Source organism: Giraffa tippelskirchi, chromosome 5, assembly GCF_054371585.1.
Source record: "Giraffa tippelskirchi isolate mGirTip1 chromosome 5, T2T-mGirTip1v1.2.pri, whole genome shotgun sequence".
Taxonomy (NCBI): Eukaryota; Metazoa; Chordata; class Mammalia; order Artiodactyla; family Giraffidae; genus Giraffa; species Giraffa tippelskirchi.
The window spans coordinates 122,757,587-122,773,269 of record NC_137279.1 but is presented as its reverse complement, the minus strand read 5'-3'; the positions used below and the strand labels follow the sequence as shown (position 1 = coordinate 122,773,269).

The 15,683-nt window shown below is 35.8% G+C and overlaps 1 protein-coding gene across 5 annotated transcripts in view; it reads left to right on the top strand.

Moving 5' to 3' along the window:
• Positions 1–15,683, top strand: part of SNX7 (sorting nexin 7) — a 135,579-nt gene that overhangs the window by 32,304 nt on the left and 87,592 nt on the right. For 3 of the 5 annotated variants that reach the window (XM_081485747.1, XM_081485745.1, XM_081485748.1), the window contains exons 3-6: positions 5,547–5,657; positions 6,010–6,174; positions 8,377–8,575; positions 13,165–13,364. In XM_081485747.1, the coding sequence (XP_081341873.1) occupies positions 5,547–5,657; positions 6,010–6,174; positions 8,377–8,575; positions 13,165–13,364 (675 nt within the window). The remainder of the gene's footprint in view (positions 1–5,546; positions 5,658–6,009; positions 6,175–8,376; positions 8,576–13,164; positions 13,365–15,683) is intronic. The other 2 variants (XM_081485750.1, XM_081485749.1) reach the window with 1 other exon arrangement.

Here is a 15,683-nt window from a genome sequence, read left to right as displayed (position 1 = left end):
CTTAATCCTTCTAAGCCTCAAGTTTTTTTTTTAATCTTTAAAACTGAACTGAAAATAGGACCTGGGTTTGTACAGTTGCTGTAAGAATTAATTTAGGATGAGTAATCAATGTAAAACACTTAACAGGGTGCCTGACACATGATAAGTATTCAGTATTTGCTACCTACCTGTGTGTATGTCAGTAACTATGTGTGTTTTTTATTTATTCCCACTGAGTCTGTGAGCTTCTCAAGGTAGGTAATTGTATCTTAAATTATCCATAATTCTGAACACAATCCTTCAGATATAGCTCCTAAGTCATTTAACCTTTTGGTGAGTGAGTGAGTGAAGAAATTTATAGTGTCCGAGTCCTGTCAAAAGGCTGCAGAGCAAGACAGCATGAAGTAGAACCTTTGTTCCTCCCTTTCCTTGCTGTTTAATTAATCTCTGTGTGCTTAGTTTCCTCATTTGTAAATAATAATACTAACCTAATAGGATCTTTGTGAATATTCCGTGTGTTAATACAGACACACTGCTAAGAACAGAGCCATATTTCTCCTGTTACTGCTGTTATAATCATCCATTTTCATTATCCTTTCTAGCAAAGATTTTGTGACTGAATTATTTTCCCCTCATTTATTTCTTTCAGGAAGACACTTTATAGGCCATCTTGTGGATTTCATTCTGATCACAGACATACAATTCTTATGAGTTATCTGTATTGCATCATGCTTTAAATGTGCTGCTCTTATAGTAGTAGTAGAAGTAGTAGTAGTAGTAGTGATAATATTATAGTGTATTAAACTAACTTTTACTGTGGGACTACTGTGTGCCAGGCAATGTTCTAACCAGTTGATACATATTAATATTAACTCATTTGAAGCTTACAGCAATCGTAGATCTTATGATTTACCCCCATTTTGTGGGTGAGGACACTGAAACTTAAAACTTGCCAAAAGTTACACAACATAGTCATTAGCTGAGCTAAGATTTAAATCTAGACAGTTTATTTTTATACTATATAGAGAGCTTCCCTGTTGGCTCAACAGTAAGAATCCAACTGTAGTGCATGTGATGCAGGCTCAATCCTTGGGGCAGGGAGATCCCCTGGAGAAGGAAATGGCAACCCATTCCAGTATTCTTGCTTGGGAAATCCCATGGACAGAGGAGCCTGACAGGCTACAGTCCACGGGGTCACAAAGAGTTAGACATGACTTAATGACTAAACAACAATAACAACAAAACTGTATAGATTTTCATTATACTTTTGTGCATCCGTATGTGATTGTGGCAGATTATCTTTCAGCTTAACTGTTGTAAAGTATGTCCCTTTGTCATATGTTTGGTTACTTTTACTGCATCCAGTGGCCACAGGACTGGAAAAAATCAGTTTCATTCCAATCCCAAAGAAAGGCAATGCCAAAGAATGTTCAAACTACCGCACAATTGCACCCATCTCACACGCTAGTAAAGTAATGCTTAAAATTCTCCAAGCCAGGCTTCAACAATAAATGAACTGTGAACTTCCAGATGTTCAAACTGGTTTTAGAAAAGGCAGGGGAACCACAGATCAAATTGCCAATATCCGCTGGATCATCGAAAAAGCAAGAGAGTTCCAGAAAAACATCTCTTTCTGCTTTACTGACTATGCCAAAGCCTTTGACTGTGTGGATCACAGCAAACTGTGGAAAATTCTGAAAGAGATGGGCATACCAGACCACCTGACCTGTCTCTTGAGAAACCTGTATGCAGGTCAGGAAGCAACAGTTAGAACTGGACATGGAACAACAGACTGGTTCCAAATAGGAAAAGGAGCACGTCAAGGCTGTATATTGTCACCCTGCTTATTTAACTTATATGCAGAGTACATCATGAGAAACGCTGGGCTGGAAGAAGCACAGGCTGAAATCAAGATTGCCGGGAGAAATATCAATAACCTCAGATATGCAGATGACACCACCCTTATGGCAGAAAGCGAAAAAGAACTAAAGAGCCTCTTGATGAAAATGAAAGAAGAGAGTGAAAAAGTTGGCTTAAAGCTCAACATTCAGAAAACTAAGATCATGGCATCTGGTCCCATCACTTCATGGGAAATAGATGGGGAAACAGTGTCAGACTTTATTTTTGTGGGCTCCAAAATCACTGCAGATGGTGACTGCAGCCGTGAAATTAAAAGGCGCTTACTCCTTGGGAGGAAAGTTATGACCAACCTAGACAGCATATTAAAAAGCAGAGATATTACTTTGTCAACAAAGGTCTATCTAGTCAAGGCTATGGTTTTTCCAGTGGTCATGTATGGAGGTGAGAGTTGGACAGTGAAGAAAGCTGAGCACCAAAGAATTGATGCTTTTGAACTGTGGTATTGGAGAAGACTCTTGAGAGTCCCTTGGACTGCAAGGAGATCCAACCACTCCATCCTAAAGGAGATTAGTTCTGAGTGTTCATTGGAAGGACTGATGTTGAAGCTGAAACTCCAATACTTTGGCCACCTAATATGAAGAGCTGACTCATTGGAAAAGACCCTGATGCTGGAAAAGATTGAAGGCAGGAGGAGAAGGGGACAACAGAGGATGAGATGGTTGGATGGCATCACCAACTCAAGGGACATGAGTTTGAGTAAACTCTGAGAGTTGTTGATGGACAGGGAGGCCTGGCATGCTGCAGTTCATGTGGTCGCAGAGATTTGGCCACAACTGAGCGACTGAATTGAACTAACCTGAGTATATAAACTGTAGCTATATATACTAAAATATGTATTACAGATACAAAAATATAAACTTTTAGTAGATGTGTATTAGCAAACACAGTCTTTTCTTTGTTATTTACTTAGTATCACTTACTTACTGATATATTTAATAAAGTTCTATTGAGTGCCAGTTATGTTTCAGGCACCATGTTGTATGTTGAGACTATGCCAGCGATTGAGGCAGACCCTCTGCCTTTGTGGAGTTTTTAGTATGGGGGGGCGGGGCGTTGATGATGGATATTAAACAATTGTATGTCTTATTAGTTAATTATAGTTATAAATATTGTGACAGAAAAATACAGAATTTTATGAGCATGGTTGTTGTTTTTCACAACGGGTACTCCATCTAATTAGGAGATTCAGGGATGGCTTCCCTGGGAAAAATTTTAGTTTTATAAACATTTATATTTATGGACAGTAAGATTATAAGGATAAATGCGCATACTCTTGTGTGTACATTTACCCTGGCAGTCCCTCCTTAGGAATACTTAAGAGTGCCATGACTGTAAATAATTGTATCAGGAAGCCCACGTTCCTGGCATCTGTTCCCCTTAGGAGAAATTACCCTGATTCTCCAGATCGAAATATCCGAAGTAACTGCTCTGAAGAAATACTTTCAGAGATCGAGAGATGTGCCTTGCCTTAGGACATGTGGGAGTAAGAACTCAAGAGGTTTAATAAAGGTTTGTCCTCTCAAATCCTCATCATGAAGACAAACTCATAAATGCCTGCCAGAATGTGTCAGTAGTTGGTGATTAAAGTATATTCTTGATTCTAAATTCATTTCCCTCGGAAAAATAGTTTTCTAAATCCTCAGATTTTAGAGTAACTATTTGCCCATAACTGAAGGTCGGTATTTGCTAAATAAATGCATTTGGAGGTATAGTCTTTTAGTCCTAAACTTCAAGTACCCTGGCTCTTATGGTCAGATATGAAAAATTAAACACCAGTTATGGTTTACCTTCCATGGGAAAATGTATTCTAGACTAGAAAAGAGATAAAGCTTCCAAACAATAGGAAAATTTGATGACAAATTTCCAACTTAGAAAGGACTTGTGTTCTAAAAAGTTATTTTGAGGGACAAATAATATGGAACGTATAACCCTTTAGAAGTCCAGTGAAGTCTTACAGTGGGAAGAATGAATGTGCTGTTCTTAAGGTCTGTGCTTATTCTCTGCTTTCTTGTCTTTATTGTGGTATGTTAGAGAACTCTTAAGTCACTGGCAGAGTGATGAGGACAGAAGCAACCAATTATTTGACTTGATTTTATGTCTTCCTGTTGCTGGAATTTATACAAGTTTCTTTTGTGTCAACTTGAAGTTTTGGGAATTCTTAAGGACATGTAATGTTCAGTCTTATTTTAACTTCACAGTGTTTGAGTGTTTTTATTGTTAATTATGGCAACTTATTTTTTCTTGGAAATTGGTAGTAAGCCTGTACATGTGTACCTGGTATGAAGAGGTATCAGTGAGTATTGTTTAACAAGTTACTTTAACCATGTTTTGTGTGTATATGTACGTATGCATGTGTGTGTATTTGCATATATATGTACACATACCAACTTGTATATAGATTGTTAAACTCTGTTTCCACTAGATTTAGTTGGCCTATTTTTACCGCTTCCACAATTTGTACCATTTTGCATAATAGATTTTGTAGGTTTTTTTGAACATGTAGTTCCTTAGACTTCTGCATCTCATTTACCTCTACTTTTTCCCACTAAAAAGGGAGTGTTTTGCTAAGATATATTTTATGATATTCTAAACATTCACTTTATGAGAATAAACCTTGGCAAGTGTAGCTTTTGTGAACCTTATTTTATGACAATTAAGATTGCATCTTATTTTGACTTGAACTGCTTAATTTTATAATTGTGTTCATCTGTGTGGGTGATTGATATTTCTGGTGAGTGTGAAATAATGTAATGTGTTATTTATTCCATATTTACTCCTCCAGGAAAATCTCAAACAATATTTCTGTATAATTTTCTTAAAAACTATTTAAGTGACTTTTTTGTTTATGAGAGGTAAGTGTGCATTGTCTAAGCTATTTTTGTGTTTGGCTTGTAATTCAGGTAATAGAGGTGAGGTTGCGATTGTGTCCATGTTCTTATCATATGTGTCGGAATAGATTCTGGTTTGTTGAGAACAGATATTTTAATGTGTTTGCTTAACTTTTAGGAGTTTAGGCATATAGTTCAAAATTCCTTGAGAAATGACAGAAAGATTTGCTTTTCACATTAAATTTCCATTAATAACATTTTTAAACAGTGGTAAAATCACTCTGGTTAATGTTAGAATTTTCAAATACTAAAAGCAATTTTAGCAAAGCAATTCATTTGAGCAAATTCCAGGAAAACATTTTTTTCTTCAGTTATGTTCAGGTTATTTTTCCAAGTTGCAAAAATAGGACTTTCCTCAAATTCTGAATTTTGATCATCTTGAGAAATGAAATATATTTGAAACCTAAAGTCAGAACACACTTTCTTGTTAGCAAGAAAGTCATGCCAAAGATAATAGTAGTTAAAATCTTGTGGAAGACAGATGGTTGCTCTAAGACAGATTTTTCAGTTTGGATTTTAAATTTGAGCATGATGTTTGCTTTCTTTCTGGGAATACTGGAAAGTTTGCTTTGTTTCTTCTGCTACATGAATTGATGACTGCAAAAGAAAAAAAAAATGTACAGGCTGACAAACACTGAATAATTAGAATTTGTTAGTTTTTCTTAGAGACCCATTTATTTCAGAATGTCTAAAATAACATTAGGCAAATGTCTTCTGTCTTATATTGCATGTGCTGTTATTTTTTCCTACTTTCTTCAGACATCTCGTGGGGAATTTGACTCCAGTGAATTTGAAGTTAGGAGACGTTATCAAGATTTCCTTTGGTTGAAAGAAAAACTTGAAGAAGCACACCCGACTCTGATTATTCCAGTACGTTTACATTTTTCTTTTTTTCACAGTATAGCTGCCATTTTGTCTTGTGAATCATTAGAATGTCTTAACACCCAATTTCAGACCTTTGATTCAATGCAATTCATTTATCTGGGAAACATTTGTTTTTAAACTTTTCAATCGATGTACAGATTTGTTTTTTTAAACTATTGTAATGTGTTAAGATTTTCTGGTATTTGGCTCTAGCATTGTGAATTTTGAAAAATTATTTTTATAAGAAATGATCACATATTCAAATAGTCTTCCAAAAAGAAAAAGTGTAGAATTCCTTATAATCTCGTGCCACATAATGCTCAGATACCTTTTTATTTTTTATTTTTTTTTGCCCTAGCCATTGCCAGAAAAGTTTATAGTGAAAGGAATGGTGGAACGCTTTAATGATGACTTCATTGAGACACGCAGGAAGGCATTGCACAAATTTTTGAACCGAATTGCTGATCATCCAACTCTAACATTTAATGAAGACTTTAAAATTTTTCTTACTGCACAAGCTTCGGTAAAACATTTTAATTTATACTCATATAATCCTTCAGTATTTGTACATGTAGTAGGTGGTATGCTTCCTCTATTTACCTTTTTAAATCAGGTAGTAGTAACCTTGAATTAAGATGGAGGTTTAAACATTTAAGAAATATCCTTCAGATACAACCCTGTATCACGTCTACATACAAACATTATGAAAATCATGTACCTTTCTCACATATACATCCTCATATTTCTCTTGGTAGCTGATATATTTTTTAAAATGCCTGGGTACTCCTTGCATATAGTTAATACTGAAAATATAAAAACATTTTAAAATTGACACTGTTTTGAGTAGTAATGAGTCAGGTCTTTTCAAGTTAAGATAAAAGTTTTTTATTAATAGATGGATGGATGAATGGATTGATAGATAATATAATTTTCTTACTTTTCCTTCTATTATCTAATTTTAGAGGGTCTAATTTCTAATACAGATTCCTTTTATATTCCTTTTATTTTTTTCTTTTCTTCTATTAAGATATAAATTCAACAAGAAAGATGATAGGTAGGACAAATGGTCAATATCAAATACTTACTGACCAATGTTGAGTTTTCTGTCTCTCAGTTGTTGCCAAAGTGATTGAAGCTAAAGAAGTGATCCATCTTAATTTTGACAGTACTTGGTGTCTGGAAGCCCTGTGTGACTTATGTGAGAAGAATTTGTGGCCTGACTCCAGACCCTTAGAAGCTGTTAGAAACATTCTCTACAGTCAGCAGTTGTAGTAACAGCTTGCTAGTTGTGACTTGTGCTCTTTCTGATAATATTTACTCTATCAAATGATGCAGTAGCCCTCCTGAATAGATGTACTGCCTGGTCAAGGGTAGCATTTGTTATTATATTCTTTGCACACAAAATCATACTGACTTGGAAATTAACAAGTTTATATGTTATTTTGGGTAAGACCTTCAAGGAAGAAGATCTTAGAAAGATAATATATTATTTAATATTTGGGTAAATAATACATAGTAATGTTTTTATCTATAGATCTGGTAGTCAGCATTGTTATTTATAGATTTTTGTATGTGTGTGTATGTTTATGTTACTCTTTGACATTGTTACTCTTCAGTAACAATGCTGACTGCCAAATCCACAGATAAAAATATTATTATGTGTTATTTATCCAAATATTAAATAACATATTATCTTCCTCCAGATCGTCTTTGATCTCAAACCCATGTTTCAGTAAGTGCTGTACCCACTGTCAGAATCCCTTGTCCTTCTTGGTGTTCGTTTTTAGTAGGCCATACTTCTGAAGGGATACTTCTGTGCAGTGTATCCTTTTATAACATTTCTACTTTGCAAATCTGTAGCTAACTCTCCTAAATTAACTGTGAACCATCTATTACATGTTTTATTAAAAATCTTTCTCCAAAGACAGCCAGTCAGTGGAGAAAGTATAACAGTTTATCCAGTTAAGTTGGTTGCAGAGCTTTGGTTAGGGAGTTTATTTACCAACTATTGCAGTGACTTGAAGAAAGCAGAGCCAGTTAGTGCTTAGCAGTGAAGCCCTTGGGGTCAGACTGCCAGCACTTCGATCCCTACCCACCAGTTCATTGCTCTTGGACCTTGAGCAAGCTTCTTTAACCTTCCTTTGCTTCTGTTTTCTTCTATACAATGAGGATAATAATAGAACCTGTTTCATAGTGTTATTGTGAGTGATGTATATAAAAATGCAAGTATAGTGCCAATAACATTAAGCTCTTAATAAATGCTAGCCATTATTATAACTAAAGGATTAACAAAGTTTCCCAATTTTTCTTCTAGTGAGTAGCTTAGACCCTGAGAGATCTTTTTCTCAATCATTTTCCAAAATTTCTGTTAATAAAATACAGGTTTCATCTCATATCATTCTTCGTACCTTCTCCAGTATCTCTGTAATACTGGAGTATTACAGAGTATTACAGTATCTCTGTTATACCTTGTTCTTTGAAGGATCCATGCTCTGAGAAAACATGATTACATGTTTTACAGGAGCGCTTTGGAAAAGAATGTTATCAAAGAGACTTAGAGAAGGGACTGTGTGCCCTAACTCATCTGCTTCAAATTAATATGAAATAAAAAAGATGTGTATGGAACCTTTTTATCATCTTTATTCTTCTGATTAGATTTCTTTTTTTGTTGTTGGATCTTATATTGTTTGCTTCATCACCGATGTTTTAATTTTTTTGTTCCTAGGAATTCGCTTCTCACAAGAAGCAAGGGCCTGGATTACTCAGCAGGATGGGACAGTCAGTTAGAGCAGTTGCATTGTCAATGAGAGGAGTTAAAAGTCGCCCCGAGGAGTTCATGGAAATGAATAACTTCATTGAAATATTTGGCCAGAAAATAAATTTGATAGATAAAATATCTCAGAGAATCTACAAGGAAGAAAGGGGTATGTAGAACTGCTGAACTGTGATCTCAAAGTTGTTGCATTTCTGATGAATCTTTTTCCGTTTGCTGGTGTGGTAAGGCAGCATCATCTTAGCATTTCTTCTTGGTCATTCTTAGGATTTCTGTCTCTGCTTACAGTGCCCATCTGTTACTGCATGCTGTTTACTGTATCTAATTAGGGCCCTTAGCATATTCATCATAGTTGTTTTAAAATCATGCTCTAATTCCAACATCTCCGCCACATCTGGTTCTGATGCTTGCTCTCTCTTTAAATTGTGTTTTTTGCCTTTTAGTATGTCTTGTAATTTTTTTCCCCCTGGTAGCCAGACATGATGTACTCATAAAAGTAAATAGGCCTTTAGTTATGTGGTGGCGAGGTGTGCGGAGGGGAAGCGTTCTGGAGACCTGTGGTTAGGTCTCAGTCCTTTCATGAGTCTGTGCCTCTGGACCACTGTGAGCCTCACAGAAGTACAGGGTTTTGACTTCCCCCTCTTAGTTGAGACAGGATGGCCAGAGGGGGCTCAAGTTGGGTATTTCCCTTCCTCCAGCTCAGTTGTGCTTAGTTGCTCAGTCGTGTCTGACTCTTTGTGACCCCATGGACTATAGCCCACCAGGCTCCTCTGTCCATGGGGATTCTCCAGGCAAGAATACTGGAGTGGGTTGCCATGCCCTCCTCCAGGGGATCTTCCTAACCCAGGGATCGACCCCAGGTCTCCCACATTTCAGGCAGATTCTTTGCCCACTGAGCCACCAGGGAAGCTACCGGGTCAGTTAGGCTCTGATAATACCCCAGCAGGTTATGCTGTGGGTAACCAGATTCCTATGAGGGAAGGCCTTGTTAAGAAGATCCCTGGCTATTAGGTAGAGTACCCTGGCTATTACAAAATGGCTTATTTTCTCACCTCCTGCAGGAAGCAGAATTAATTTTTACCTGATAGTTACTGTGCAGGCTTTTGGAGGTGAATCTCACAATATTGTGGGATTTCACCCATGTGGGTTTCTCTGGAGTTTTTAACTCCTTGAATTGTCTACATTGAGACTCCAGCAATTCATCATTGACAGTTTCAGTTTCCCAACCTGAGCATTGGCTGGGCATTCCTCTCTCTTTTTCCTTTTTAAAAATTTTTATTGGAGAATACCCAGGTATGCCAGTGGTAAAGAACCTGCCTGCCAATGCAGGAGACGTAAGAGATGCAAGTTCAATCCCTGGGTCGGGAAGATCCCCTGGAGGAGAAAATGGCAACTCATTCCAGTATTCTTGCCTGGAGAATCCGATGGACCGGGGACCTGGAAAGCTACGGTCCCTGCGGCTGTAGAGTCAGACATGACTGACATGACATAGCACACAGGGGCTTCCCAGGTGGCAATAGTGATGAAGAACCTGCCTGCCAATGCAGGAGATGTAAGAGACCTGACCAGGTTTGATCCCTGGGTTGGGACGATCCCCTGGAGGAGGAAATGGCACGCTGCCCCACTATTCTTGCCTTCTTACCTGGAGAATCTCATAGATAGAGGAGCCTGGCAGGCTACAATCCATGGGGTTGCATTGAGTCAGACATGACTGAGCACACACACACATTCTTATTTCCATTTATAAATAATAGGGATAAAGAGCTTAATATTATGGATGTAGTCAGTCTCAAATGTTCAACATGGACCATAATTTTAATCAAAGAAGTAATGTTTCAGGAAATAGGGTTTCTACATTTGCTTGGGCGAGGGGTGGAGGAGGAGGTGCAAGAACTCTATATTAGACCTATCCAAGCAATGGCAGAGAGATTTAAAATAGATCTGTTTTCCGATTTTCAAGTTAGATTTTATTTCATGATTCTATGAATTCTATAAATTCTATAAGTTTTTGCTAATTTTTTAAAATTGCATTCACCTACATTTAAAATAGATGGCTAAGTCTGAAAATAATTTGATTTATGCCTTCTTGGTCTGTCTTTGTATTTACCATTTGTAATTAAAAAAAATCAAGAAGATAATTGTTTTAACTAGGTTCAGTGATTCCAATTCTATTAAGTGAATTCTTGATGGATAGTTAAGTGGTATGGCAATTCAAAGAGACTCCTGGAAACTCTTGACATTTAAGAGTTCTATAGACTATCAAATATCATCATTATGTGTTATATTTACTGGTGCAAAGGACTAGTTTTCAAATCGCTGATCTGCTGTAATATTTGTGAAATCCTCAAAAGGAAAACTGGGCTTTTGTGGTGGACTTTATAAATTTGAGCTCTCAGTTTCAAGGAGTGGAGGCACACTGGCACAAACTTAGATTTCTTGGTCTTTCAAATGTAAAGCCCATTTATCAAGATTTCATTTAAAATGATGGGATTTTTTTTTTTTTTTTTTTTTGGAGTTCTGGGAGTCTAAGCTATATAAGGCGTTTCTTTCATACTTAAATTGTGAAGAATTTGGTTATCATAATGAATCATTTCTCTTTTGACTTACTTTTATTTTATTTCTTTTTCTGTGACTTTGTTTTGTGTTCCCTAATTAATTAGGCAAATTTGTATTGACCACATCATGTGCTAACATTTTGTGCTAAAGATTGAAGAAGGGTTGAAATAGTACCTGTCCCTGAGTTCACAGTCTAGTTGGGGAAACATATATTAACAGACAAATTGCAGTGCAGTTCATTAAGTGTTTCCATACAGATGCAATTTGAGTGCTATATAAACACAGTCTAGAATTTCAAGGAAGCTCTTTATATTAAAATAAATACTTCACAGGGTAAATAACACACTTTGATATATGCAGAATTGAGAAAAGAAATAAAGGAGAATGTTTTCTTTTCTAGAAATATTGGGGCCTCCCTGGTGGCTCAGACAGTAAAGAATCTACCTGCAGTGCAGGAGACCCAGGTTTGATCTGAAGGGAAGATCCCCCAAAGAAGGGATAGTGTCACATGGTCATTATCTAAAATAAAAGATAGGCCTAGATCAGGAGGATGCGATTTGGAAGGATCCTAGTGGTCGTCAAACCTAGTATCTTCCTTAGGTGATAACTAGTATTTCTATTGTTTTTAAATCTTTAAGGTCTTTTTTAGTTTACCTGATCATATAAACTTTTGAAAATTTTAATAGTTCAGTAAAAAAGTTTAATTTAGAGCAATATGACATATTTCAACTAACCCTGATGACTAATAAGATGATTAAATATAGAGAATTGAATTATACTTATGTGGATATTAGACCAAAAATTCTCACTATTCATGCATCCTCTACCATAAAAAACCATCTGTCATTAAACATTGATAGTGTGAAAGCAAACATATAAAAATATTCAGATTTTAAAATGAAATCCAAATTTTTGGATAAATGGCTTATCAAGCATTGAATAGTCTTTTGTTCATTCTTTCATTGATATGAAAATATTTATTGAATCCATTATGTATTAGGCTTTGAGATTAAAAAAATGACTTTGCCCTATTGTAATGAGCATATGGCCTCAGAGTATGTGAGTTATGCAAGCAGTTATAATAGAGTGAGATAATAGTATTAAATTATGATAGGCTTTAACAGAACTATAAAATTATGACACTCATTGAGGAGAAAGCGTCTGTGAATCCTTTGGAACAGAAACAGAAGAGATTTACTTGTGTTACAACTTAAAGGGTTAGAAGTAGTTTTTCAGATGATAGAAATGGAAGAGGGCAACTAAAAGACATGTGCAGTGTTTAAGTTAGGATAAATCATGATATGCATGAATAAGCTGTTAGTTTGGCTTGAATTAAAATATCTGTGAGGGATTTTCAGGAGTTAGACCTGGAGAGGCAAGGTAGGGACTGAAGGACTTAAAGGACTTGCTAATTCAGCTAAGAGGCTTTAATGTTCATATACTGTGACAAAAATTGAGAGGGAGAATTGTTAGAAGTCTCTTGCAGTAGCGTAGGTTAGAGATGCTGATGACAGTACAAGTGAGGATAGACGGATGGGTAGGTAGATAAATAGATACAGATTTAGAAAGATTGGAATTAGTGATTGTCTCTTTGTAGGTGTAAGTTTAGGGTCTAGGATGACCCCACATTTTTTGCTTAGATCTCTGGAAGCAGGATCTAAGTAGGATAAGTAAAGTAGGATAAGTAAGTAGGATAAGTAAAGTAGGATAAGTAAGTAGGATAAGTAAGTAGGATATGTAAACAGAAGAAGAGGAAAAGAAGACATGTTTTGTTTATGTCATGTTGCCAGTGAGATACTCAGGTATAGTTTGTTTGGTAGGCAAAAGTCCATGATACAATAGATACAGTGATCATATAATTTATCTCCTAAGCCAGGATACTTTTGACAATGAAAAAGCATGTTATTATTGATTACACCTGGAAAGCTTTTATTCAAGGACTGGTCTGAGCAGACTAGGAGGACAGGTCAATTTAATGAACGACGATATCTGCATTCTTAATGTTCATGTACAGGAACATGTGCACAATGAGAAAAATAAGGTCTTTTCTTATTGTCTATAATATAGGGATTTTGAAACTTATAAATATATAAATTCTAATGTATTTTAAGTATATAATTGAAGTTATGTTGAAGTATATATTGAAAGAGCATATTATAAATTGAAGGACTTATTATTTTTTAGAATATTTAGACGAAATGAAAGAATATGGGCCAATTCATATTCTGTGGTCGGCATCGGAAGAAGATCTGGCTGATACTCTAAAAAGTGTTGCCAGCTGTATTGACAAATGCTGTAAGGCCACTGAAAAACAGATGTCTGGACTCTCAGAGGCCCTGCTTCCTGTCGTACATGAGTATGTGCTTTATAGTGAAATGTTAATGGTAAGGACTCCTAACTATACTTCTACATGAGTCCCTGACTTGCTTATAAGCTTTGTAAAGGCAGTTTCTGTTTCTGTTTGTTCACCACTATCTTCCTCTCATAGAAAGATGCTTTGCATGTAGATGCTCATAAATATTTGTTTACTGCATGAATAAATTGATGAGTGGAAGAATATGTTAATAAAAGACAGGCATATTCAACAGTAGTAACAGCAGCATATAACATAGGTTTGAAGCATCCTTAGTCAAGATTTACATAGAGAGTATGATTAGTTTTTCCAGTGTTTTAAAATTTTACTTTAAGAATTTTCAGCACTTTAGAAATTTCTTTTCATGGACAAGTTGCTTTCTTGCTTCTAGGTACATTTGAAAGATGATATCCCCATTCTTTTTTTTTTTTTTTTTTTTTTTAAGAGTTTTCCACAGTTTATTTTGATCCACACAGTCAAAGGCTTTAGCAAAGTCATTGAAGCAGAAACTTCTGGAATTCTCTTGCTTTTTCTTTTCTTTTTTTTTTTTTTTTATAAATTTATTTATTTTAGTTGGGGGCTAATTACTTTACAATATTGTAATAGTTTTTGCCATACATTGACAAGAATCAGCCATGGGTTTACATGTGTTCCCCTTCCCGAACCCCCCACCCACCTCCCTCCCCCTCTCATCCTTCTGGATCATCCCATTGCCCCGGCCCTGAGCCCTTGTCACATGCATCGAACATGGAATGGTGCTCTGTTTCACATATGACAATACACATGTCTCAATGCCATTCTCCCAGAACGTCCCACCCTCACCTTAATGTTCATGTACAGGAACATGCGCACAATGAGAAAAATAAGGCCTTTTCTTATTATCTATAATATAGGGATTTATATGAATATACATTTTTGTTAACGTTTTGTTTTCATATTTGTATGAAAATCCCTATAAAATAGGGATTTTGTATGTTTTGTTTTGTTTGTATCGTTATGCAGAAAGTACTTGAGTAGGATCTTGATGTTTGTTCTGTCTTCTGGATGCTTCTAAAAAGAAATCCTCCAAATTACCATGTTTTTCTTTCATGACTTGAAAAGGCTTTTATTCCTTTTTAATCAAAGTTTTACATGTAACCTCCTAAGTTCAAGTTTAGGTCTCTAGATATTTGGGATTTTGTGATGTTATCTGCAAAGCTAATGTTTTTCATCCTGTATTCTCTGTGCATAATACCTCACACAGTTGAACGGACACCCTCAGCTTTCTGGTGTTGTAGGTGACAGTGGTGGAAGAAGTCAGTTTGCATTCACTGGTAGTCCATTTTTTTCTGCCATTTATGGTTGAATCTGTGTCTGGTTTCTGTTTTAATGTACTCTTGATTTGGGAGGATTTAAAAATTTTTTTGCTTCTGTCTCCATAAGAAAAACTCTCTCAATCTTTCAGCATTATATCTCTGCCTCTTTCATGTTTATTATGTTTAGATTTTCCGTCACAGAATCATTAAATATTTTGTAGGTATTTCAGGCTTCTGCCTTGACTTTATCAGGGTCCTCCTATAAGCACATCCTCCCTGCTTCCCAAAGTCCTCTAGTGTTTCACTGTTGAGGCACCTCCTCTTTGCCTCCATCAATTTCCCTTGGCTACATTCCATTGGTTTACTTCATTATTGATCTCCCTCTTGTGTGGCTATTCAAAGAGATCTGATTTTTATCATTAAAAATATAATATTATTTTCCCTTAATTAGATGTGTTTTGCTCTTTATTATGTCAAGATGGAAATTATGCAGTTTAAATCATGTATCGTTAAAGGTATGGAAAAATGATATTAGCAACCAGAATTGAATTATTTTATAAGTCCTCATTTGATTGTATTATTTTGTAGGTTCCCAGGGTATAATCAGTAGCACTTATATTGCAGATCTGTTTCTGTTTTATATTGGAATATTTTCTTCAGTGTGAGCTAAAATATATGCTAAAAGTATATGCTGTGACAAAAGGATTAGATTTTTGCTGTTTTTACTAGTTGTCTTCTGAAGCCACCTCTTACTTAAAGTATTTCTATCTATATGAAGCACAGTATTTCATATTGATGGAAACAGTTCCTAATGGGACTAAATTATTGTATGTGCCATTTGGGTTAGAAAAAGGAAGGAGTTCCTGACATTAATGACAATTAAACACTGAAGTAAATATAAAAGAATTTGTGACAATTAGTTGAATTTTCTATTCATTTCTTTGAAGCCAAGAGAGATGTTAATCTCTTTTGAACAGTTTAAGAGTAATTCCACCAGGCACAAAACTAGGGTGAGTTATTTTCAGGATGCTTTTTATCCTTGTGTGCTGTGCTGT